At 43.4% G+C, this 22,512-nt stretch overlaps 1 protein-coding gene across 1 annotated transcript in view; it reads left to right on the top strand.

Annotated features, from left to right (window-relative positions):
• Window positions 1-22,512, top strand: part of BPGM (bisphosphoglycerate mutase) — a 33,602-nt gene that overhangs the window by 2,194 nt on the left and 8,896 nt on the right. Inside the window, exon 2 of the mRNA XM_082254261.1 lies at window positions 18,452-19,108. Within this exon, the coding sequence (XP_082110387.1) occupies window positions 18,508-19,108 (601 nt within the window). The 5' untranslated portion in view covers window positions 18,452-18,507. The remainder of the gene's footprint in view (window positions 1-18,451; window positions 19,109-22,512) is intronic.

The following is a 22,512-nucleotide window of genomic DNA, read 5'->3' as shown; positions in this document are numbered from 1 at the left end:
GTTCCAAATTTTGCACCCTATTGTAGACAATGGAACCTTTCATTTCGGTGTGACTGCGACTTTGCAGTGTCGCACCAATTTAAAAAAAAAAATAGGTCCCTGCAATTTTTTTTTTTTTGCGATTTCAGGTGCAACTTGCATAGACAATGTCAGCCAAGTAGCACCTGAAATGGTGCTGACCTGCTACTTTGACATTGTGCTACTTCAGGTGAAGTAGCACGATTTTAAAGTAGCATCAATGTGAACCAGGGTTGAAGTCTTGGTTAGTCATATGTCAAAATCAATGGTGGCATCATCAGATCACAAACGCACAACATTTCTGATTTGCGAAAGAAAATTAGTTCGGAATTTGACACCTGTATGGCCTACATAAGCTTTGACAGTAAAACCTGGAAGCCGATTGGTTTCTTTGCAGAGCTACACCAGATTTTGCACGCCTTCGTTTTAGTAAATCAACCCCCCCTCCCCACGCGCAGTGCTTTAGCTAACTAAACGTGAGCATGTTAGGGCTTAGGGGACCTTTAGGAGTTAGACCCCATTCACATCACATTTTTTAAATGGGTTTTTGCCGCGTCTGTGCAACAGCAGAAGGAAATGGGCTTTCCTACACATGGCAAAGTTGCTTAACCACTTAAGCCCCGGAGGATTTGGCTGCTAAAGGACCAGGGGTTTTTTTGCGCTTTTTTACTGCGTGACTTTAACGGACAAATGCGCGGTCGTGCGACGCTGTACCTAAACGAATTTGACGTCCTTTTTTTCCCACAAACAGAGCTTTCTTTTGGTGGTATTTGATCACCTGTGCGATTTTTTGATCACGCGCTATAAACAAAAAAAGAGCGTAAATTTTGCAAAAATAACAATATTTTTCACATTTTTTTATATGAAATTCCCCAAAAAAAAAAGTAAAAATCAAAATTTTTTAACATTTTTCGGCCAATTTGTTTTATGCTACCTATGTTTGGTAAAAAAAATCGCAAAAAGCGTATTTTGATTGGTTTGCGCAAAAGTTATCGCGTTTACTAACAAAGGGAAAGATTTTTGTCATTTTTGGTGTTTTTTTTTTTAACGCGTAATGGCGGCGATCTGCGATTTTTTTTTTTTTTTTTTTTTTTTTTTTTTTTTTTTTTTTTTCTCGGTACTGCGACATTGCGGCGGACAGATCGGACCCTTGACTGACATTTTTGACACTTTTGGGGTTACCAGTGACATTACTGCAGTAATCAGTGCTCTACATATGCACTGTTACTGCAAAAATGACACTGGCAGGGAAGGGGTTAACTTTATTGGACAGGGAGGGGTTAAGTGTGTCCTAGGGGCGTGATTCTAACTGTGTAGGGACATTCCTATTGGTGTAAAAGCAAAGATCAACCGTTCTACATAGTAGAACGGACAGATCTTCACTTTTACACAGGGAGAACTGACAGGCAGCTTGTTTACACAAGCTGCTCTGTCTTTCTCCCTTCACAGGAGCGATCGCAGTGTGACTGGCGGACATCGAGTCCGCCGGTCACACGCACTGACTTGCCTGTGAACGAGCCGCGGCGGGCGCGCGCCTCGGCGGGCGCGCGCCCGCCCGCGATAGGCTCGCAAGTCAGTGACAGGCGAGTGACGTACCGATACGTCACTCTGCCTGGCCGGGGCTGACCGCCGCAGTATATACTGCGGCGGTCGGCAACCGGTTAAGTACTTTTTTTTTTTTTTTTTTTTTTTTTTTTTTAACTTCAAAATACAGGACTGCTACCTGTGTTGGGGTGCCAGTAAGAAATAATGGCACCACAAGTGCATTGCGCATGGGTTTTTTTTTTTTTTTTGGGGGGGGATTTAGCACATTTCTGTAAACGCAAGCAGAAACGCATGAGTGCAGCCTTTAGGTAGCTACTACACATTTGCACAATTTCCTTGAGGTTTACCTTCAACTATGTAGTGAAAGGGCTTGCCTGATTGGATACAAATTGAGAGTGTTGTTTACGTTTAACCTCATGTCAATCTAAAACAGAGGTTTTTTTTTTTTACATGTTCGGGTTTTTTTATGCTGTTGAAGAAAATAGTCCTAGCTGACAATAGTATATTCAAAAAATATTTTTGTCTTTCGTTCATTGATGGACACAGCTCCTGTCATTCTTGACCATTGGGTTGTGCTGCCCCCTACAGGAGTAGAAAACTAAGCAGAAAAACTTCTGGCTACACCCATGGGCAGTCCCAGAGAGTATACTCCCTCTCCCTGCTATAGTCATGGGACGGCAGGAAGGAGTTTGTTTTGTAATCATGACTAACCTTTAGAATTTTTTTTTTTTTTCTTCTGAATAAATAAATAGATAAATAAATAAGGCACTCGGACACTCCGCTGGATGGAAAAGGCCGCGGCTTATTTTATTAACTGGTACAAACTTTAAATACTCAACCAACAATATTTTCTTTAACATATTCAAATACAACCAACCCAGTCATGAACAACTCGGGTTGTACAAGAATAAAATTATCATTAATTTTAGCAATTATCCAAAACACCATTTCATAAAACATAACTTACACAACACAAAAAACGTCCCCCTCTGATACAGAGGTGACCCAACCAGACTAATATTGTAAGCCGCGACAAACCTAAAGGGAGGGAGGGAGGGGAAAAACAGGTGAGGATTTTTGAAGAGATTGAGCTGTGAGGGCTCGGGCGGACCATTAAATAGCCCCCCTTCTGAGGTAACCTTCCTCCCATAGGAGGGAGAGTGTGGGCGTGGATAGGGGCTCATTCGCTGAAACCACTAACCTAACTAAAAACTGCCTAGTTACTGTATCTAGTTTGCCCAGCTACACCTGAGGCGGGAAAACCTGAGCAGGAAAGCCAGGAAAACAAGCCTCAGGGTCAAAAGTTCACTATCCCCTGACAAGGCTCACCAACATAACCCACATTAAAATGGCCTCACTAAAGCTAACTACCTTACTCTCACCCTTCCACCATCCCATAAGAAAGGGGGGCTTATATTAGCCCCCTTTCTCATATTCAGTTTTTTTTCTGCCTAGTCAGGAGACAGGACCTGGTTCCTTGCTGGGATCTTTGATCCTGGCAAAACTTTAGATGGCAAATTTTTTCCTGTGAGATCTACTATTCACTGCCGGACTGGTGACAGGCTGGATAATCCAGATCCAGTGGTCACTCAAGTCTGGCCAGCAAGCGCGCACAGGACTCCGCTCCGCGCTAGGTTGGCCGTGACATAGCCCCACTGGACAGGGGCTGGCCCTGCGAATTAAACGTCTCGCAAGGTCGTATACGACCTGGCCTCGGCCTGAGTCGCAGCGCTCCTTCTGGCTGACAGCCTCCCCATTTCGATGGAGAGGAGGATCTGTCTGGAACGGTGCCCACCTGGTTCCTGGTATGGTGAGTAGCTGCCCCCCCCCCCTCCTACCCCTGGAGGGTTTTGGGGTGGACGTGGGCCCCTCCTTGGGACGGTCATACCCTGGGTTCTCCTCCTTCCCACAGGACCCCCCCCCCCCACCTTGTCAAGTCCCTCATCCTGTCCCCCTCCACATACGCTGGTGGATGTATTTTTTTTGGGTGGTCTGGCCACCTTCCTGAGGTGGGGGCAGGACGCTAATTGAGATGGGGACCAGGAGGGGGGGGGGGGGGTTGCGGCGGCCTCCCGATCAATTGATTGTGCGGGGAGTGTTGTACCTGGTGGGGGCTTCTGCCAGGGCCCTCCATCCTGCCTGGATCTGTCCTGAGGTCTGGACCCCCAAACCCCCCCCCCCCCATTCTGGGTCTCTGTATGCCTCATGGTTGCCGCCATTTTGTTGTAGCCTGTAATTTCCTATACACGGTGGCCATGTTTGTGTAGTCCGGCGTCTATTTTCTTGCGTTTTTACCATTGCAAATAGTGGCCGCCATGACAATGATTTAGGTGGTGGGAGCCCCTGCTTATCCCCTGGTGCTGACTCCTGGATCATTTAGCTTCCTTATCTGATCACTGCACGTGTAGTGCAGAATTTCTGGGTGCTTGCGGTTGGTGAGTCTGGTTGGGTTCTTCTCTGCTGAGGATTGCTCTGTGCCTTGTGCTTGGTGACCAGATGGTGCTGCCAGCATGGTGAGGGTTGTCTGCTAGCAGTGTGTTACACTGTTTGCGGGGTCCCTCTGGTTACTCATGGAGTCCCTGGAGCACATTTACCCACCTGATCCCCTCTCTTAGGCTGCGGGGCCCTGCGGGTCTCAACCATCTATCCATGCACTGACGGCGGTCCTGAAGTCTCTTGTGTTCTGGGTGGAGGCAGCTTGCGGGCGACGGGCTAGCAAAAAGCGCCGTCTGCCTTCCCCTGCCTCATCTGTCTCATCCGATCCTGAATCTGATTAGGCCGCCGCGGACGTGGGTCACCCAGCTGGGTCTGCGACCACTCGCCTGGAATCCTCTGATAGTGAGGATGATTCCTCCACGTCTGCAACCGTGCACGAAAAGGCACTGGTAGATGCACTGATTGTATCTGTGCGTGAGACCCTGAAGATGGAGGACGCAGCTGAAGTTGCAACGGAGACGCAGGTATCCTTTGGCACTCACAAGCCACCCAGAGCGGCAAAGGTGTTTCCTTTCCCTGCCTATTTTGACAGAATTGTCGCTGAAGAGTGGGGACAACCAAAGCGTCCGCGTGTGGTGCCTAATCGCTTTACTAGGCGTTACCAATCTGAGGAGTCCCTTCTTAGAGAAGTGGACTGTGCCACCGTTGGTGGACCCTCCGGTTTCCAGAGTAAACAAGGCAACCATGATTCCAGTAGAAGAGTCCCCGGCCTTTAAGGATCCGGCTGACCCCAAGGCGGAGGCTGTGGCCCGCATTATGTACACATTAGTGGGTTTGGCAATGAGGTCCGTATTTACTATTGCTCTAGTGTCGCAAACTCGGACAGAGTGGGCTAAGCTCCTACGCCGTGACCTACAACTTCCTCCACCCTTGGTGACCTGGCGGACCAGATGGTCCAGGGTTAGCAGTTTATCTGTGATGCCTTCTTTCATGCGGCTCCCCTGATGGCTTGTCTCTCTGTTTTGGCGTTGGTTATTCAGCCTGTTTGGCTTAAATGCTGGTCTGCGGACCAGACTTCTTAGAAGGCCATGACTGATCTTCCCTTTCAAGGAGATCATCTGTTTGGAGCTACCCTGGATGATATCATTTAAAGGTCTTACAAGAGGGAAGAGTACCTTTCTTTCACAGGGTACTAAGGGTAAGGAACCTCATCGTAGACGTGAAACTTCCTTCTCAGCTCATAAGAAGTTTTTTTTCGTCCCTCAGGGCCGACTGACAAGGGCTCAAAGCCTTTTAAGGGCTTCCTCTGGAGGCTCCAAACGGACCTGGTTTGGCAAGCTGAGAGCGGGCTTATTCAGACCCGTGGGCAAGGCTCCTTCAGCATAAAGGTGTGCCCTCACCTGTATCATGGGCGCAGGGGGAGGGGAACGTCTTCGCTGCTTTCTGGACATGTGGATTTTCCTGGTGCAAAACAAGTGGGTCCACAAAGTTATTCGGTCTGGTTACAAGATCGAGTTTCGCTCTTGTACCCCGGCAAGGTTTTTCCTTCCAACCTGTGCCTGCCTGCAGACCAGTTACAGGGTCTGTTTGGGGCGGTACAAGACCTGTTCCTTCAAGGGATGATTGTCCCGGTTCTGACTTCGGAACGTTTTCAGGATTTTTACTCAAACCTGTTCACAGTCCCCAGGAAGGAAGGCAAAGTGCATCCAATCTTGGACCTCAAGGCGCTAAACTGCTTTGTGTGGGTACAGAAGTTCAGAATGGAGTCCATTCGAATGGTGGTGGAATCCCTGTGTCTGGGGGGGGGGTTTGCTTCTATCAGCATCAGGGATGCTTACCTTCACATTCCAATATGTGCCAGTCACCAGCGTTTTTCTCCGCTTTGCTGTGAGAGAGGAGCATTATCAGTTTGTGGTGTTACCCTTGGGTCTCTTCTCCGATCCTCGGGTCTTCACAAAAGTGTTGGCTCCAGTGCTATCTTTTAAAGTATTGTTCAGCTCCAGTTTGTAAATGTTAAACACCTTTACTAATGGGAGTGCTGACTGCCATTTTAAACCAGCTGCTAGCAGGCTTCAGCACTTCTTGAACCCCGGTCACACCACTGCAACTTGTCATGCGATTTGACAGTTTTAAAAAAGCAGGACAAGTCGCACCCCATTGTCCACATTGGAAGGGGTTAAACTGCACCCATTTTGAAAGTACTTCCTACACTACTTTTTGCAAGTTCAGGTCTGACTTGCATAAACATCTGTGCGTGAATTTGCACAGATGTCTTCCAAGTCGCACTCAAGTTAAGTAGCACAATTTCAGCATCGCGATTGGTGCGACCGGGGTGTAAAGCTTGTTGAAAGCCTACAAGCAGCTTGTTTAAGGTGGCAATCATCACTCCTATTAGGATCTGTGTATAACATTTCCACACAGGATCTGAACGGCTCTTTAAGACTTAAGCCTCATACACACGATCAGATTATCGAATGATCTGTCGTCCGTTTTTTGTTGCATGCTAGTCTGATGTGGAAAGTGAAGAGGTTATTTTCATACGAAAATTCCCGTACGACAGAATTCTACTTCAGAAGTGATGTCATGTGTTGAATTGTTTTCTATGTATTCTTTTGTTTTTGAGCATGCCCAGTCTTGCTCTTAAGATTTTTTTTCAGACGAAAACTGTACTAATTAAGCGAAAATCGGACATTGATGTACGATAAAAATGTTATAGCCTGCACATCCAATTTTTGTCGTCTGAAAATCCGTAATCGGCTGTCGAAAGCACTATACTAACAATCCGAAAATCGGCAGATCGTTCGTCAAACGAAAGTTCCCTTGCGATTTTTCTTATCGTGTGTACGGGCCTTTAGAGAATGCTGCTTGTCGAATACTTGGCAAAAACTTGCGCTAAATCTTTCATAAAAGCTTGCTGTTCACTCTGCTCTTAATAATATTTATAATGATAAAAAAATATATATTATTATTATTATTATTATTATTATTATTATTATTATTTTATATATTTTTTTTATTATACAGGCTTTATTAAGCCCCGACAGTTTACATGGCGCTTTTCAACATGAGGGTAGACAATACAATTACAATATAATTTTATACAGAAGGAATCAGAGAGCCCTTATACAAGCTAAAGCTGTGTGAAACAGGCCTTAGACCTGGATGAGTTTCAAGGTCTGCATTCTATTTAGGTTTCATTCCTCACAAGGACACTATGGCCCTTATAGCATGAATGGGATGTTTATTTATGCAGCTGTAGCTGGCAATCTATGTTGGTCTATGGGGACACCATGACTATACTGACAGACACTCGTCCTAATTTGACAGGTTTGCCAGACAGATCTGTGCTCAGAGCCAGTTACCCACCCCTGCCCACCTATCAAATACGGGACAAACGTGTCCCCATAGTTACATAGGCCGCTTGCACAAAGTTCCATGCATATCCAGCCATATGAAGAAATGGACAGTTCATGCTGTTCGGGCCACAGCGCCTATATGAATGAAGCCTTTAAATATTTACAAAGCCAATTTTTTTTTTTTTTTTTTTTTTTTTTTTTGGATAGAGTAAGAAAATGTTAAAATACCTGTCAGGTTAGTGTTTTTTATGGTCAGTGTCCCATTGGAGACACTTCCTTTCTCAGTGACACAATAGGAAGGTCCCCTCTTAGATTGTTGTCACTGTAGCAGGTGTCCCTGTTAAAAGATTTTTCCATTCCTCCATTGCTGGTAACAGCTGTTAAATATGGGATGTCCCTGGTACAACAGTCACTAGGCGAGTCTACTGTATCCAAAACGGGCTGACACACTGGTCTATGGATGAATAAGATGAACCCAGATCTCATTCATGTGACAAAAAAAACTTGGTCCAAACCATTAGTGGAAATGATCAGCCAGATTTTCTGGTGCTCTGGCGGGAGCCGACCCTTTCAAAGTTCTTTTTGCTGGAGGCGTTACATAGGCTTTCGGTAGTGGGATCACTGTGATTGGCTGTCACTGATCGTAAACCTGTCCTACAAGTTCCCAATTGTAAACCGGGACCAGGAGCTGTCAGTTACAGCATGGCAACAGTGCTGGGGGTGCCGAGAGAGCACACTTCAGCAAAGAACATTGATGTCGACTGTACACATATATGTGGCAGCCCACCGCCCGGCTGCCATGTTTGTGCATTAAGGGGTTAAGGGAAACCTTTTACTTGGAGAAATACCAAGGCTTCCTTTGCTGGGCTCCTAAACTGCCAGCTGCTTGGCCCTCAGTATTGCAAGGGGGTTGATACCTGGAATAAGCGTACAGCTAGTGAACAGGTACGTTTTGGAATGCTTGATTTGTGCACTTGTTTACTCAGTGACTCTGAAAGCTTTGGATCAACGTAGTGACAACTAGCTTGTTCAAAACAAAAAATAAAAAAATTACAAAAATTTTATTTTTTCTTCATGTTTACATCTTTTTCAATCTGCCGGTCCAATCTCCCTTTAGCAAGGGTCTGCCTGATTGGATACAAATTGATTGGATAGTTTAGATGGGTCCTTTTTTATTACATAGTTGTGGTACTACTAAAGGAGATTGTACAATCAGATTGTAATGTGTTTGGTAAACCTAAAGCCCAATCTTTTGGCAAACGTGAAAACCTCTGTCCAGCGCTTATTGCTGTCTTTGTACCAGCTAAGGATCATCGCCATCTCTTTTTGTGCTAATCATCATTATTTCAGGGGCCAAAAATTATGGGAAATTTTAGGCTTCTGGCGTTTTTTTTTTTCTGCAGTCAGTAAAATGTTATCTTATGTGTCCATGTGCACATAGGTGGTTATCAGCGTTTTTTGGCAGGGGTGTTTTCTGTCTGGAAAAAAATCCCAGAACTAGTGGGTTTGGGAAGAGATTTGAACCTTAAAAACATTCTAGCGCCAGTAAACGCAGTTAAACGCAGTAAACAGCGGCCAACTGACATTTTATTATCCATAGCTTGTGTTGCTAAAAATGCTAAAAAAATGCTAATGCAAAAAAAGCAGACTAATGCACGTTTTTAACGCAGCAACGCTAGTGGTGTTTTTATAACGTCCAGTCTGCATGAGGCCTAACAGTTGGTGCTAGGACCAAACTAGATGGGAAATCTTCCAATGGCAGCATCTGTTCCAGTGACAACTGTCTTAGCACTTATTCACACATGTGGTAGGAAGGGAGGAGGTAAAACTAGGCACTTGAGCCACGTTTTACCACCATCTCTCCCCCCCTAATCTATATACTGGCGCCAAATGCAACTCATTCTAGTGAATGGGGAATGTGCTGCAACTACGTGTAATGAATGCAGTGGTGGGGTGGGGTGGGCTTTTTAGGGTTATCATAGACAGTAAGGAGGCGACAGAGCACCACCTAGTTGCCTGCCAGCCACCCCCTGAAAAGTCATCCACTATGGATTGTTTTTCAGAAGGGTGAGAAGGGCTGCCATCAGTGTAAAGCTGACTATATGGCTCAGGTGGCTGAATAAAAAAAAAACTGAACAGATTCCCCCATCCACACAATCAAAATTGAATCGAATTCTCCCACTGTGTCAGTGTATTCTGACAGCAGGAGAGTCAGCGGGACTTTTCTGATGTTTTCTAGTGTTAATTTCATAGACTAAAACATTTTTGTCTTAATTTTAGTCAGCAGCATGCTTCCAGTGACGATAACTAAACTAAAATTCCCCCAAATTTTCATCAATTGACGGAAACTAACGAAAATCAATTTCCATTTTCGTCAATGTACGAAATCAGAATGAAAATGTTAGGGAGTGATGTTTACCTATGTGAAGGTCCAGTTTCCTCGGAGCTACGCCTGCAAAGTGTTTCCTCTCCCAGCAACAAGGTAGTGACCGTAGCGTGCTTAGTGGTGCGGCATGCTGAGCACTATGCAGCATTGCAGGCCTCCTTAGACCACCATCCAGAGCACTGTGCAGCATTTACAGACCTACGCAGACCATTGTCCAGAGAGCACTGTGCAGCATTTACAGGACTCTTCAGACCACTGTCCAGAGCACTGTGCAACATTACTAGGCCTCCTCAGACCACCGCCCAGAGCACTGTGCAACATTTATAGGCCTCCTCAGACCACAGTCCAGAGCACTGTGCAACATTTATAGGCCTCCTCAGACCACCATCCAGAGTACTATTCAGCATTTACTGGCCTCCCCAGACCACTGTCCAGAGCATTGTGCATTACAGGCCTCTTCAAGCCATCCAGAGCTCTGTGCAGCATTACAGGCCTCCCCAGACCACTGTCTAGTGCTCTGCGCATTACAAACCTCCTCAGACTACTGTTCCGAGAAGTGTTTGCATTACAGGCCTCCTCAGACCACTGTTCAGAGAAGTGTTTGCATTACAGGCCTACTTGGACTGTCCAGAGCGCACTGTGCAGCATTTACAGGCTTCCTCAGAACCAGTGTTCATTTTGTCGACTAAAACTAAAATGGCATTCTAGTCAAATTGAAATTTGACATCGAAATGAATAATGGCTGACACTGTTTCAACATGCAGGTTCCAGTTTTGGAGAGGAGTTTTTGAGCAGAAAACATACCTAAGTGTCCAAAAAAGCTCAAAGAAGCTCAAATGCTCACACAAAAAAAAGATAAAATGAGGGGAGGGTTTGTGGAAAAAAAAGTACTTATGCTCAAAGAAGCTCAATTAAAAAAAAAGTGCAAAAGAGCACAAAAAAGCACAAGCTTTTTGGCAGAGAAATAAAAGCCCACATGCCTGGGGAAAAAAAAGTTTTTTTTTTTTTTTTTTTAGCTGCAGTGTGCATGCGCACTCAAATTCTGGAGATTAGACCAGGCAGCCCCCATACTTCTCCCATTCCAGAGTCATTTTTATCATACAATATGAAGGAAGAGGACTCCAGTTACTAGTTGATTCTTGTGCTTCTGTCTGTGTCTGTGTGTGTGTGTGTGTGTGTGTGTGTGTGTGTATATATATATATATATATGAGAGAGAGAGACACACACTAACTTTTATTTTCTTTTTTTTTTTTTTCCCAAGTTCTTGCCACTTCCTGATAATTTGCTAATATTTGTTTGCAGTTAACTTTTTAAAAATTCAAACAAACCCATGATAAAATGAATAAACATTTTGTTGTGTAAATTTGTTCTGGTTGTCTGAGACCTCATTGTGCAGCATGTTTATACAAGCTTCGCCAGCGGTTGTCCTTCGTCATTATTTTAAAACGTTGGCATGTGTATGACGATTTTCGATGTCCCCATCAAGAAGAGGCATAAAGTATATTCTCTTAAATTTAGTTTCCATGTCTTTTTGGTGTCCAATGCATTTGTCACTTCCTTGCGTTCACATCTGTGTGAGCCGCCCCCCCCCCCCCCCCCCCTCTCCAGGGGCAGAACAGGAAGCCTGCGTGTCATGTTTATAATAGTTGGTTTAAGCCTCGTTTGAGTCTTGTAGTTTCTGCAGGTGACAGATTTGTTTTGGTGATGAACACTGTGATCTACAAGCTTGGCTTATTTATTGGGAATCTTGTGAGGATGGATAAAAAAACAGAACTCCATCTATTTGGTTTTTCCTTTTAATCACTTTCCTAGTGTAAAAAAAATGTGGGTTAGTTGTGCTCTCTATACTCCAGTACTGCTCTCCGTGTCCTCCACTGCCTCTCTCCACCCACTTCTTGCAAGTGTCATTTAGGCCTGTGAGCCCAGGCTGTCATTGACACTGATGATGTGCATCATCACACTGGCTTGGCGTTACAGTATGGCAATACCAGATTAAGCTCAGATGTCCTTATGTGAGCGCCCTTCAATGCTGCAATGAGGACCACCCAGCCCAGAAGAGAAGAGGAAGAAGCTACAATGTTACCATACCAGCCACAGGACAAAATTAAAGTATGTATTTAGAGAATTAAAAAAAAAAAGAACGGAGTGGGAGGACTGTGGGGTTGGAGCTGGACGTGTACTTTAGCTGTTACAACCAAGGTATCTAATGATGGAGGTGGTTATTGCCAGTGCTTGCTGGTTATGGTCATCTGCATGGTAGTGCACAAGCTCTGTCACAAAATATTCATGTAAGGGTGAATTTTTAGTTCAGAGCAGGTTTCCTTTTTATACGACATGTGAACTGCAAGAAATATGTAGGCTGTGACCTTTCCTTCTGCAATACCGGTTGCCTGGCTGTCATAATAATCTAATGGCTTAAAGGGTAAGTTCACTTGTACAGAAAATCTGTAAGGTGAACTTACACTGGACCCCATGCACAGCCCCCCCCCCCCCTTGCCCCTTTACTGGTCCAAGGATTTGAAATCATCCTGGCTTTTTATTTTTTTCCTCTCATCCAGTCCTGACAGGACGTGCTAGGCAGATTCTAATTGGTCCGAGCCATCCATGTGATGGTGCTGAGAAATCAGAATGCCTCCTATCCATACCTCGCAGTGTGATTTAAGCCGCTGGAACTTCAAATCACCGGGCCGGTGAAGCGGCGACCTGTTTGACAGCGGGGGATTGCAGGACTCCAGTAAAGCGGGGGGGGGGGGGGGGGATAGGAAGGGGACCCAGTGTAGGTTAACCTTACAGATTTTTGGTAAAGGTGACCTTGCACTTTAAAGTGTCCACTGGCTTAAATTAACTATTGCTACACAAAATGTTTTCAGTAAAGGCAAACTTCTAAAAGTACCATGTACATTAGGGGTGTTCAACCTATGGCCCAGGACGGCTATTAATGCGGCCCAACACAAAATTGTAATCTTATTTAAAATTGTTGATTTTTTTTTTTTTTTTTTTGAGAGGAAATTTTTTTTTTGTAAAAATGCATTTACACACGTGTCCAAACTCTGAAGAGAAATGTAACTGTCTCTTGGACTTTTATAATCTTCCCAAAGAAAAATATCCCACTCTTTACAATCATGCCATCAGTTTTCAACATCCCCTATATTTGTAAGCAACTATTTTCAAGGACGAAGCACACAAAGGGCAAAATTAGAACCAAAAAGTTCTGTTTTATTACTCGGGTACATTATCTTTATCAGTAATCATTAACTTGTGATCTGTCTGGCTTTTTCTGCTCATCAGCTATCCTTGTTAGTGTATTTTTACATACCTCCTAACTGTATGAGATAGGAAAGAGGGACACCTATTAGCAAAGTATGTAGGTTTAGAACACAAACCCTGCCATATACTCCTTTAACCACTTAAGCCCCGGAAGATTCTACCCCCTTCCTGACCAGGCCCTATTTTGCAATTCGGCACTGCGTGACTTTAACGGACAATTACGCGGTCGTGCGACGCTGTACCTAAACTAATCTGACGTCCTTTTTTTCCCCACAAATGGAGCTTTCTTTTGGTGGTAATTGATCACCTGTGCGATTTTATTTTGCTGGACTGTGACATTGCGGCGGACAGATCGGACCCTTGACTGACACTTTTGGGGGTACCAGTGACATTACTACAGTAATTAGTGCTATACATATGCACTGCTACTGTAAAAACACTGGCAGGGAAGGGGTTAACTTTATTGGGGAAGGAGGGGTTAAGTGTGTCCCTAGGGGCGTGTTTCTAACTGTTCAGGGATGTGGCTTTACATGTAACAGCAGAGATCTACGGTCCTACATAGCAGGACCGTTGGATCTCTGCTGTTACACAGGGAAGAATGACAGGCGGCTTTGTTTACATTAGCCGCCTGCCTTTCTCCCTTCACAGTGGACGATCGCGAGTGACCGGCGGACATCGGGTCCGCCGGTCACGCGCGCGGACTTGTTAGGGAACGGGCGGGCAGGGCTGGCCCAAGACATTGTGCTGCCTGGGTCCAATAATTGCTGCTCCCTCCCCCCCAAAAAAATCACGCCCACCAAAAGGTCCCCACATCCATTTTACATAAATATAACATTTTGAAAATATTATATATACTGTTATCGTCTTCCATAATTCACCACCGGACCGGTCCCTCAAACACCCACTGTCTGTCCACAGACCTCCTGTCACTCCTGTGTCTGCTGCGCCCACCACCCTAGAAGATCCAGCCTGCCCTGCGTGAGATGGAGAGCGCTGATTTCTGACCTCATTGCGCACACCACAATCATGTGAGAGACGTCCCCCCCCCCCCCCCCCCCCAGAGGAGAGGCTCCACCTCCTCATACTCATCAGTTTGCGGTACGGAGCGTAGTATAAGATGGGGAAATGCCACCCGCAAGCTGATGACACACAAAACTGCTGGGGAAACAATCCTGGGAGTCAATTTGCTCTCCAAGTGCTGCCTGGGTCCAGTGGGACCCATGGTAGGGCCGGCCCTGGGGGCGGGAGCGCGCGTCCGCCCGCTATTGGCTCAAAGGCTAGTGACGTACCCATATGTCACTTTGCCTGCCCGGGGCTGACCGCCGCAGTATATGTACTTGCGGCGGTCGGCAAGCGGTTAAAGAGAATTGTACAAAAAAAAAAAAAATGATTGGATAAACCTACAAGTACTTTTTTTTTTTTTTTTTATTTTGTTTTTTTCTGTACCCTTCCCCAGATCTGTGCTTCGGTACAACCCCGTCTCAGAGGTCTACAGACAATTCCTTGGCCTTCATGGCTTGGTCTGTGCTCTGACATGCACTGTTAACTGTGGGATTTTATATAGACAGGTGTGTGACTTTCCAAATCATGTCCAATCAACTGAATTTACCACAGGTGGACTCAATCAAGTTGTAGGATCAGCTCAATGATGATTAGTGGAAACAGGATGCACCTGAGCTCAATTTTTGAGTGTCCTGGCAAAGGCTGTGAATACTTATGTACGTGTGTGTGTGTTTTAGTTTTGAATACATTTTGCAAACATTTTAAACCCACTTCTTTCACATTTTCATTATAGGGTATTGATACACTGTATGATTTTTATGTATGGCCCATGACCATTCCTCTTTGTCCAATGTGGCCCAGAAAGGTCAAGATGTTGGACACCCCTGGTGTACATACTCTTTTTCCCACTGGCCAAGCCACCAAACACCCGGAGGGATTATTCCCAAATTTCACAGGGAAACAAACGCTTAGAAGAATGCTGATCTCCTGGGGCCCCCACAGCTCAAGATGCTTCTCCCTGCTGACTTCCACATCATTACGGGAATGAAGTGATTTGGGAAAATTAATAAACCCTACACGGACAAACCTTTGTGGACTCCTGACTGTCGCAGGTATAGACGCTTGTTGGCCATCTCATTCCTAATCCATGGAATAGGCCTCACCTTTGTGGTTATAACGGCCTTTACTCTTCATTACTGATGTTGGATTAGAAGACCTAGACTGCAATTTGCATGGTTTCATCCCAAAGGTTTTCAGTAGGGTTGGTGCCAGGGCTGCAGGCCACACAAGTTTCCTCACACCAAACAATGTCTTTATGGAACTGTATTTGTGCACAGGGCACAGCCCTACTGGAGCATGACTGTTGGCACAAGGCTGGAAGTGCACAATATTTAAAATGTCTTTGTATTCTTTACAGTAGGCACTTTAATCTTCACTGGAAACACCTACATTTGGAGGAATATTCACATCATTTTTGCCATATTGTGTGTTTTGTTACCAATGGTATTTTAACACAAAGTAACATACATTTTGTGGTCACTGTTGGTCTAATCATGCCCTGTTGTGTATGCAATTCATATCTAAGGTTTGTGTTCTGTGCAGTGTTGATTACCTTTCAATTAACCATTAGGCTTTATTTTAATTGTTTCAAATACCACTATACAAAGTGCTTTTTTTGCAACTGGCTTCTGGCAAATGCTCTTTTGCTTCTATTGCATTTCTAAAAAAATTACAAAAACAATAAAAATGCCTGCGTGTTTACAGTATGTACATACATTTGCCAGAAGTGAGGTCCTAATCATTACTGAAGAAATGTAGTGGGAAAATCCACTATGGAAAAAAACACAAGTATTTAATTTGCGTCACTTCAGGACAAGAATGTAGGATTAAATTATTGGTTGCCATGAGCATAATGCTGTTCTGACTTCGCTCTTCATTTGCATAGATCAGACACTGTAACTTGAACTGAAAAAAGTTTGCTTAAAGTGATTGTAAAGGTTGTCAGTTTTTTTTCTTTTTAATTAAAATACCAAACCTGTTCTTCTTACCTGCTCTCTGCAGTGTTTTTTTTTTTTTCCAGAGAAGCTCTGATCCTCCTTTTCTCATATTTCTCCGCTTGCGCTTCTGTTTCTGGCTTTATCTCCCCCCACCCCGGCTGAGTGTCCCCACAGCAAGCCACTTGCTATGAGGACACTTATGCGTGATTGCTTCCGAGTCCTGCTTTGTGTGACCATAAGACACACAGAGCAGGACTCACCACTGCTCCCTCGACATTGGCTCTGAATGACAGCAGCGGGAGCCAATGACTTCTGCTGCTGTGTCTGAGCCAGTGAGTAGCAAGAGCGCCCCAGCTCTTCTGCACATCACTGGATTGAGATCAGGCTCGGGTATATATTTAGGGTGGCTTTGGAAGGGAGCTGCCTGCAGAAGATTTTTTTTTTTCCCCTACTGCAAAAAAATTCTGCCTTTACAACCATTCTAACTACCTCACGACTGGCCACTGTATTCGAATGGGCAGGCGGGTCACCTGTTCTTAAAGGACAATTATATTAACTTTCCTATTTGTAATTGTGCCTACTCGCGTCAGGCATGCTTACAGTGCCTGGGATACTGTCATTGAACAGTGTAGATCACAAGCAAAATCAAAATGGCCAATCAGAGTGGCTCAATGATCAATGATCACAAGTAGTAAACTTGCTCTGTGTGGGAGGAAGGTTTGCTGCTTACTGCATCTATTTTACACATACAGGTGTAGCAGAGTACATTTTGGTCCAAATTTTAGTGAATAACAGATTATTTGATTAATATCAAAGTAAGGGGATCAGGGTTTATCCCAAATGTTTCACCCCCCCTTCTTCTTTTCTTTCTTTCTCTTTCTTTCTCTTTCTTTCTCTTTCTTTCTCTTTCTTTCTCTTTCTTTCTCTCTCTTTCTCTTTCTTTCTTTTTCTTTCTTTTTCTTTCTTTTTCTTTCTTTTTCTTTCTTTTTCTTTCTTTTTCTTTCTTTTTCTTTCTTTTTCTTTCTTTCTTCAAAACCAAACACTCTATGGGGGAGATTTACTAAAACTACCGGAGCATTCAGAATCTGGTACAGCTGTGCATGGTAGACACTCGGCTTTGAACTTCAGCTTGTTCAATTAGGGCCCCTTTCACACTTGTGCGACCTAAAAGTCGCTCGATTTTGACGCAATTTTGCCTGGACTTGAAGTAATGCTTGTGTAATCTTTTGGTCTATGGACCTCAAAATGCATCGTCAGACCAAAGTAGTGCAGGGACTGCTTTGAAGTCGCACAGATATGAATGGTCATCATTGGCAATCATGAAGTAAGACTTGTCATGCGACTTTGCAGTCCCAAGTTGCAGGACAAGTCGCACAAGTGTGAAAGGGGCCTAAGGCTTGGCAATAAAAACCTTGATGTTTTGGTTTCTTTGCACAGCTGCACCAGATTTTGCATGCTCCAATCTTGGTAAATAGCTCCCTTTTTTTTTTTAGTGTCTTAAAAAAAGATATAAAATTTAATTTGGGTAAATTATTGTATGATTTGAGAAACTGTCAGTCAGACTGTCATAGCACTGAAAATGGAATGGCAGGAAGGATGCTATGCTTTAAATATTATTATAACTAACATAACTATAAATAAATAATAAAAAAATAGGCACATCAGACACTTGAGTTGGCAAAATAAGGCCGCGTCCGTTTATTACTGGTTTAAGAACAATAAATAAACATATCAAAGTAATTAACATCAAAACTCGGGTCGTATCAATTTAACATATTTAAATTAATTTATCCATAAATTAAATCAGAAAATAACATTGTCCCCCTCAAAACATAGAGGTGACCTTACCACATAACAATTATGGCCGCGACAAACAAAGGTAGGGAGCGAGGGTACAATTGGGATCAGAGGATTTTCAAAACGGATTGACCCTCAGTCTTGGGCAGCTGATTAAATGGCCCCAAAAGCTGATTTGAGCAGGCTTTTGTGGTGGGAAAAAAGACGGGAAGGACTCGCATTCGTTTTTAAAAATAGAGGTAAGCCTAAACTACCTAGATACCTGTCTAAAACTACCTAGCTACTAAAAGAAGCGGGAATTTGAAGCTGGAAAAGGTGCTGACTTAGCTTAGGAGTCAAAAGGTCAAGTTCCCTATGCCTCAGAATATCCTAGAATAAAAAAACCCTTACCTGTTACTAATTGAATATTACCTAGCTAAATTAAATGAACCCCTTCCGCCATCCCATAAGAAAGGGGGGGGGGGGGTAAATGCCCCCCCTTTTCCCAAATTTTCCTGGAAAGGAAGGAAGGGGGTGTAATCTGCTGGTATTGAGGTGGTTAATACCACTCCTGCAGCTTTCAGTGAACGGATAACTATTTCTGAGCCATTTTTGGTTCCTTTTCAGCGAGGGTACATGTATTTTATTTTTTTCTTTTCTTTGTCAGGTAACCTCCTCTGAATAATTTGAAAGTTCTCCTGGGAAGTGAGCTCCACAATCAACATGTCAAAATATAAATTGGTCATGCTGAGGCATGGTGAAGGTGCCTGGACCATAGAAAACCGATTCTGCAGCTGGGTGGACCAGAAGCTGAGCGTGGAAGGGATTAAGGAAGCAGAGAAGTGTGGAAAGCATTTAAAGTCTCTGGGCTTCGAGTTTGACATGGTCTTCACTTCCATCCTCAGCCGGTCTATCCAAACAGCATGGCTGATTTTAGAAGAGCTCGGTCAAGAATGGGTTCCGACTCGGAGTTCATGGAGGCTAAATGAACGCCATTACGGGGCTCTTATTGGCCTCAACCGAGCAGACCTTGCTCTGAATCATGGAGAAGAGCAAGTAAAGATGTGGAGGAGGAGCTATGATGTGGCCCCTCCACCAATAGATGAGAACCACCCTTACTACAATGAGATACACACCGATCGAAGGTATACATGTTGTGACATTCAGAAGGATAAGCTTCCAAAATCTGAGAGCCTGAAGCAAGTCCTGGAAAGGCTTCTTCCTTTCTGGAACGAGGAGATTGCACCAGAAATAAAGCGAGGCAAACGGGTTCTTATTTCTGCACACGGAAACAGCACAAGAGCATTATTGAAACATTTAGAAGGTATAGTATTTAATTTTAAATGTGTTTGTGCAATTTAAGGGGAAGATCTATTTTAAAATGTAGTCCACCCCGCACCTTCCCTTTTTTCATCTGTAGAAAATTGTTACATATGAGATGTCATCTGTGATACCAGTTTCAAAGAAATGTCTCTTTAAAAGGTAGGAAATAGTCGAGCCATGCAGTAAAGGGAAAATGTTAATCTCACCTTTCTGAAAAGAAGCCAGTGACCTCCTTCAAAGAGCTCTGATGCTGCTACCATTTAACAAAGGTGTGATTGATAACGTGTCCCCCCTGGTGAGCGCTGTGATTCCTCCTACTGACCCCTGCATAACTACTGTGTTCTCTAGTGACATTGGCTGGCAGATGAAAGCACAGCAGCCAATGGCAATGGCACATGCTATCTGACACACCTGGAAGTGTCCGATAGCAGAGGCGCTAGAAATATTCTACAGAGAGAAGATTTAGAGCCAATTTATATAGGTTTGGATCGTTTTCAAGATAACAGACAAATATGAGGATAAAGCCAGGAAAAGATTGGGTCATTATATATATATATATATATATATATATATATATATATATATATATATATATATATATATATATATATATATATATATATATATATATATATATATATATATATATATATATATATATATATATATATATATATTTATTTATTAGTGTGTATAGATAGATAGATATGTGTGTGTGTGTGTGTGTGTGTGTGTGTGTGTGTATGTATGTATGTATGTATGTATATATATATATATATATATATATATATATATATATATATATATATATATATATATATATATATATATATACCATGAAGAGAAAGTCAAACATAACCAATAAACATTTAAGTTAAGGCTATGCACATGTAGTCTTGAGGGAAAGAACAACTCAAAAATATAGTGGTGTAGACTGCATAAAGGGATATGGGATGGTCGAGACTAGAAATGGATGCAGAATGAGTAGAAAACAGTAAGAAATAGAAATGGTGTTGAGCGACACACCGAAGCAAGGAAAATATTGAAGTCAATAATAATATTGATACTAATTAGAGGACCACGGGGACAAACAACTCGGCCAGAGCAGTGAGCGTTACAACCCAAGGGATCACTGATGGGACTGTGTTGCCTCCCGAATAGGAGATTGAAGATTGCACTGATGCGTGAGTATTGTGGGGCAGTAGCAGTTCCTTGAGTTGTAGTGGTGGAAAATTTAAAGCGGAGTTCCGGCCACAAAATGCACTTTTGGGTAAAAGAAATGGATAGTCATGATTTTTTTTTTTTTTTTCGTTTACTTACCTTGTTTTTGAAGAAAATATACTTACCTTCCTTCCACTTCCTCCCTCTGCGGCCGCATTACTTCCTTCTTGCGTTGACTCCTGGGAGCTGAATGTCATCACTCCCAGGAATCAATGCGACTGCACCGGCCCCGCTCGTCAGTTCCAGTGCAGGCACGTCATTCCCTGCTAAACAGCTTCTGGGCATGCCCAGTAGCTGTGCAGGGAAGACGCGCATGCATTGTGGGACCGAAGAGGACACGGAAGAGGACGCACTGGCTTCAGCTGCCCACACCTGAGATGACAGCGCTGGAGAAGAAATTTTCAAGGTAAGTATTTCTTCTAAAAGGTAAGTGCGACCTGGGACAGTTCAGAGGCTATCCATTGTGGAATGCACTAGCCCTGACTGTCCCGGTGGTATTTTTATTGAAAAAACATTTTCGTGGCCGGAAATCCTCTTTAAAGCCAAACGTACCATAGCACTTCATATTTCTCAAAGGTATCATTATCAGGGAGAAGATTTGAAACATTTCACAGTTTACAAAGTTGCTATAATGTGTTTTTTTTTTTTTTTTTTCTTTTTGTTTCTCTGAAGAACTATAGGCAAAACTTTTTTCTTTTATTTTGGATGGAGTTTTAACCCCTGTTAAAACTGTGTTTTGCCATCTGTGTCCTATTGGGGAGGCACACCCCATCTCTTTCTCTCACCCCTTCTCTCTCTCTCCCCTTCTCTCTATCTATCTCTCAAAAACTACCAGGGGTTCTACCTCCCCACTCTATCCAAAACTCAAAGAACATTTTGCCTTTTTAGTTACAGTTTAAGTTAGTGGCAGCTCACTTAAAGTGTGTGGGGTGTTTGTTTAAAAAAAAAAGTCATACTGGCGTTCTATGTGCAATGGAATTCTTGGGTGCTCCAACGACGCTCCTGGCTCTTCCTCTATTCCATGTGCCACCATAGGAAGCTGCTTCTGTTGTGATAAACCTGTGGGGTCGATCCCGACCAGAGCCATACACACCCAGCCCTGCTCCCTCCTCACTAAAGTTGACTGAGCAGGAGCCAGTGGCAATAGACAAGGCAAGCCCGCATGAGTGGCCCCATAGCTGTTTTCTATGGGGGCACTCGTCAGAGGTGAGGAGCCAAGTGCGCCAGCAGAGGACCCAAGAAGAGAAGGTTTGGGGCCCCTCTGTGCATTTCAGTTGCACACAGCAGGTACGTGTAAACCTGTTTTGTAAATTTTGAGCATTTACAATCACTTTGAAGTGGTTCTAAAGCCTAAACATTTTTTACCTTTTTAAAGTTTAGCTCCTTCAGCAGCGACTTTCAATCCAGGTTTCATTATTGCTGCGATGGGAGAAGGTTGGGCAGATGGTCATTGGTCAACAGTAGAGGTACTGTTGGCATCTGCATATAATGTGACATGACTGGTTCTCTGTAAATGTAGAGTATTTTATATGCATTTTCCTTATAGAGAGTACAGAGGGAGCTTTTGGCTGCCTGAGACCAGCCCTCCTGCCATGCTTGATGCTTCTAGGGAAATTTGCTCGCTTAGCACCTCATTTTTTTTGCAAGAAAATGCTGAGGATTTTTTTTTTTAACGTGCGAATATGAAAAATGTCAAAATTGCACTGTAGGCAAGTGGGGTAAAGTGATTTTTAAAGGAACAGAACATGTCATACTTATCTGCTCTGTGTAATGTTTTTGCACAGAACAGCCCCGATCCTCCTCTTCTGGCACCTCTCCCCGAGTGTGCATGCTATGGGGGGTACATGTGGCGGCTCATTCCAAGTCGCCTCTGTGTGTCCATAGAAGCTACATGCAGAAGGTGTTTTACTTGAATGCAGAGAATGCATTAAGGTAGAACCACTTTTTGAAGTGGAGCCCCTATGTGTTCTATAATGAAACCAATAGAGAATTGATTACCCTCTTAGTCATGGAGAATTTTATATATATATATATATATATATATATATATATATATATATATATATATATATATATATATATATATATATATATATATATATATATATATATATATATATATATATATATATATATATATATATATATATATATATATATATATATATATATATAAATATATAT

The sequence above is a fragment of the Pelophylax lessonae genome (assembly GCF_965119305.1).
Source record: "Pelophylax lessonae genome assembly, chromosome: 4".
In the NCBI taxonomy this organism is placed as follows: domain Eukaryota; kingdom Metazoa; phylum Chordata; class Amphibia; order Anura; family Ranidae; genus Pelophylax; species Pelophylax lessonae.
Note: the sequence above shows the minus strand (reverse complement) of the source record. Positions and strands in the feature narration are given on the sequence as shown.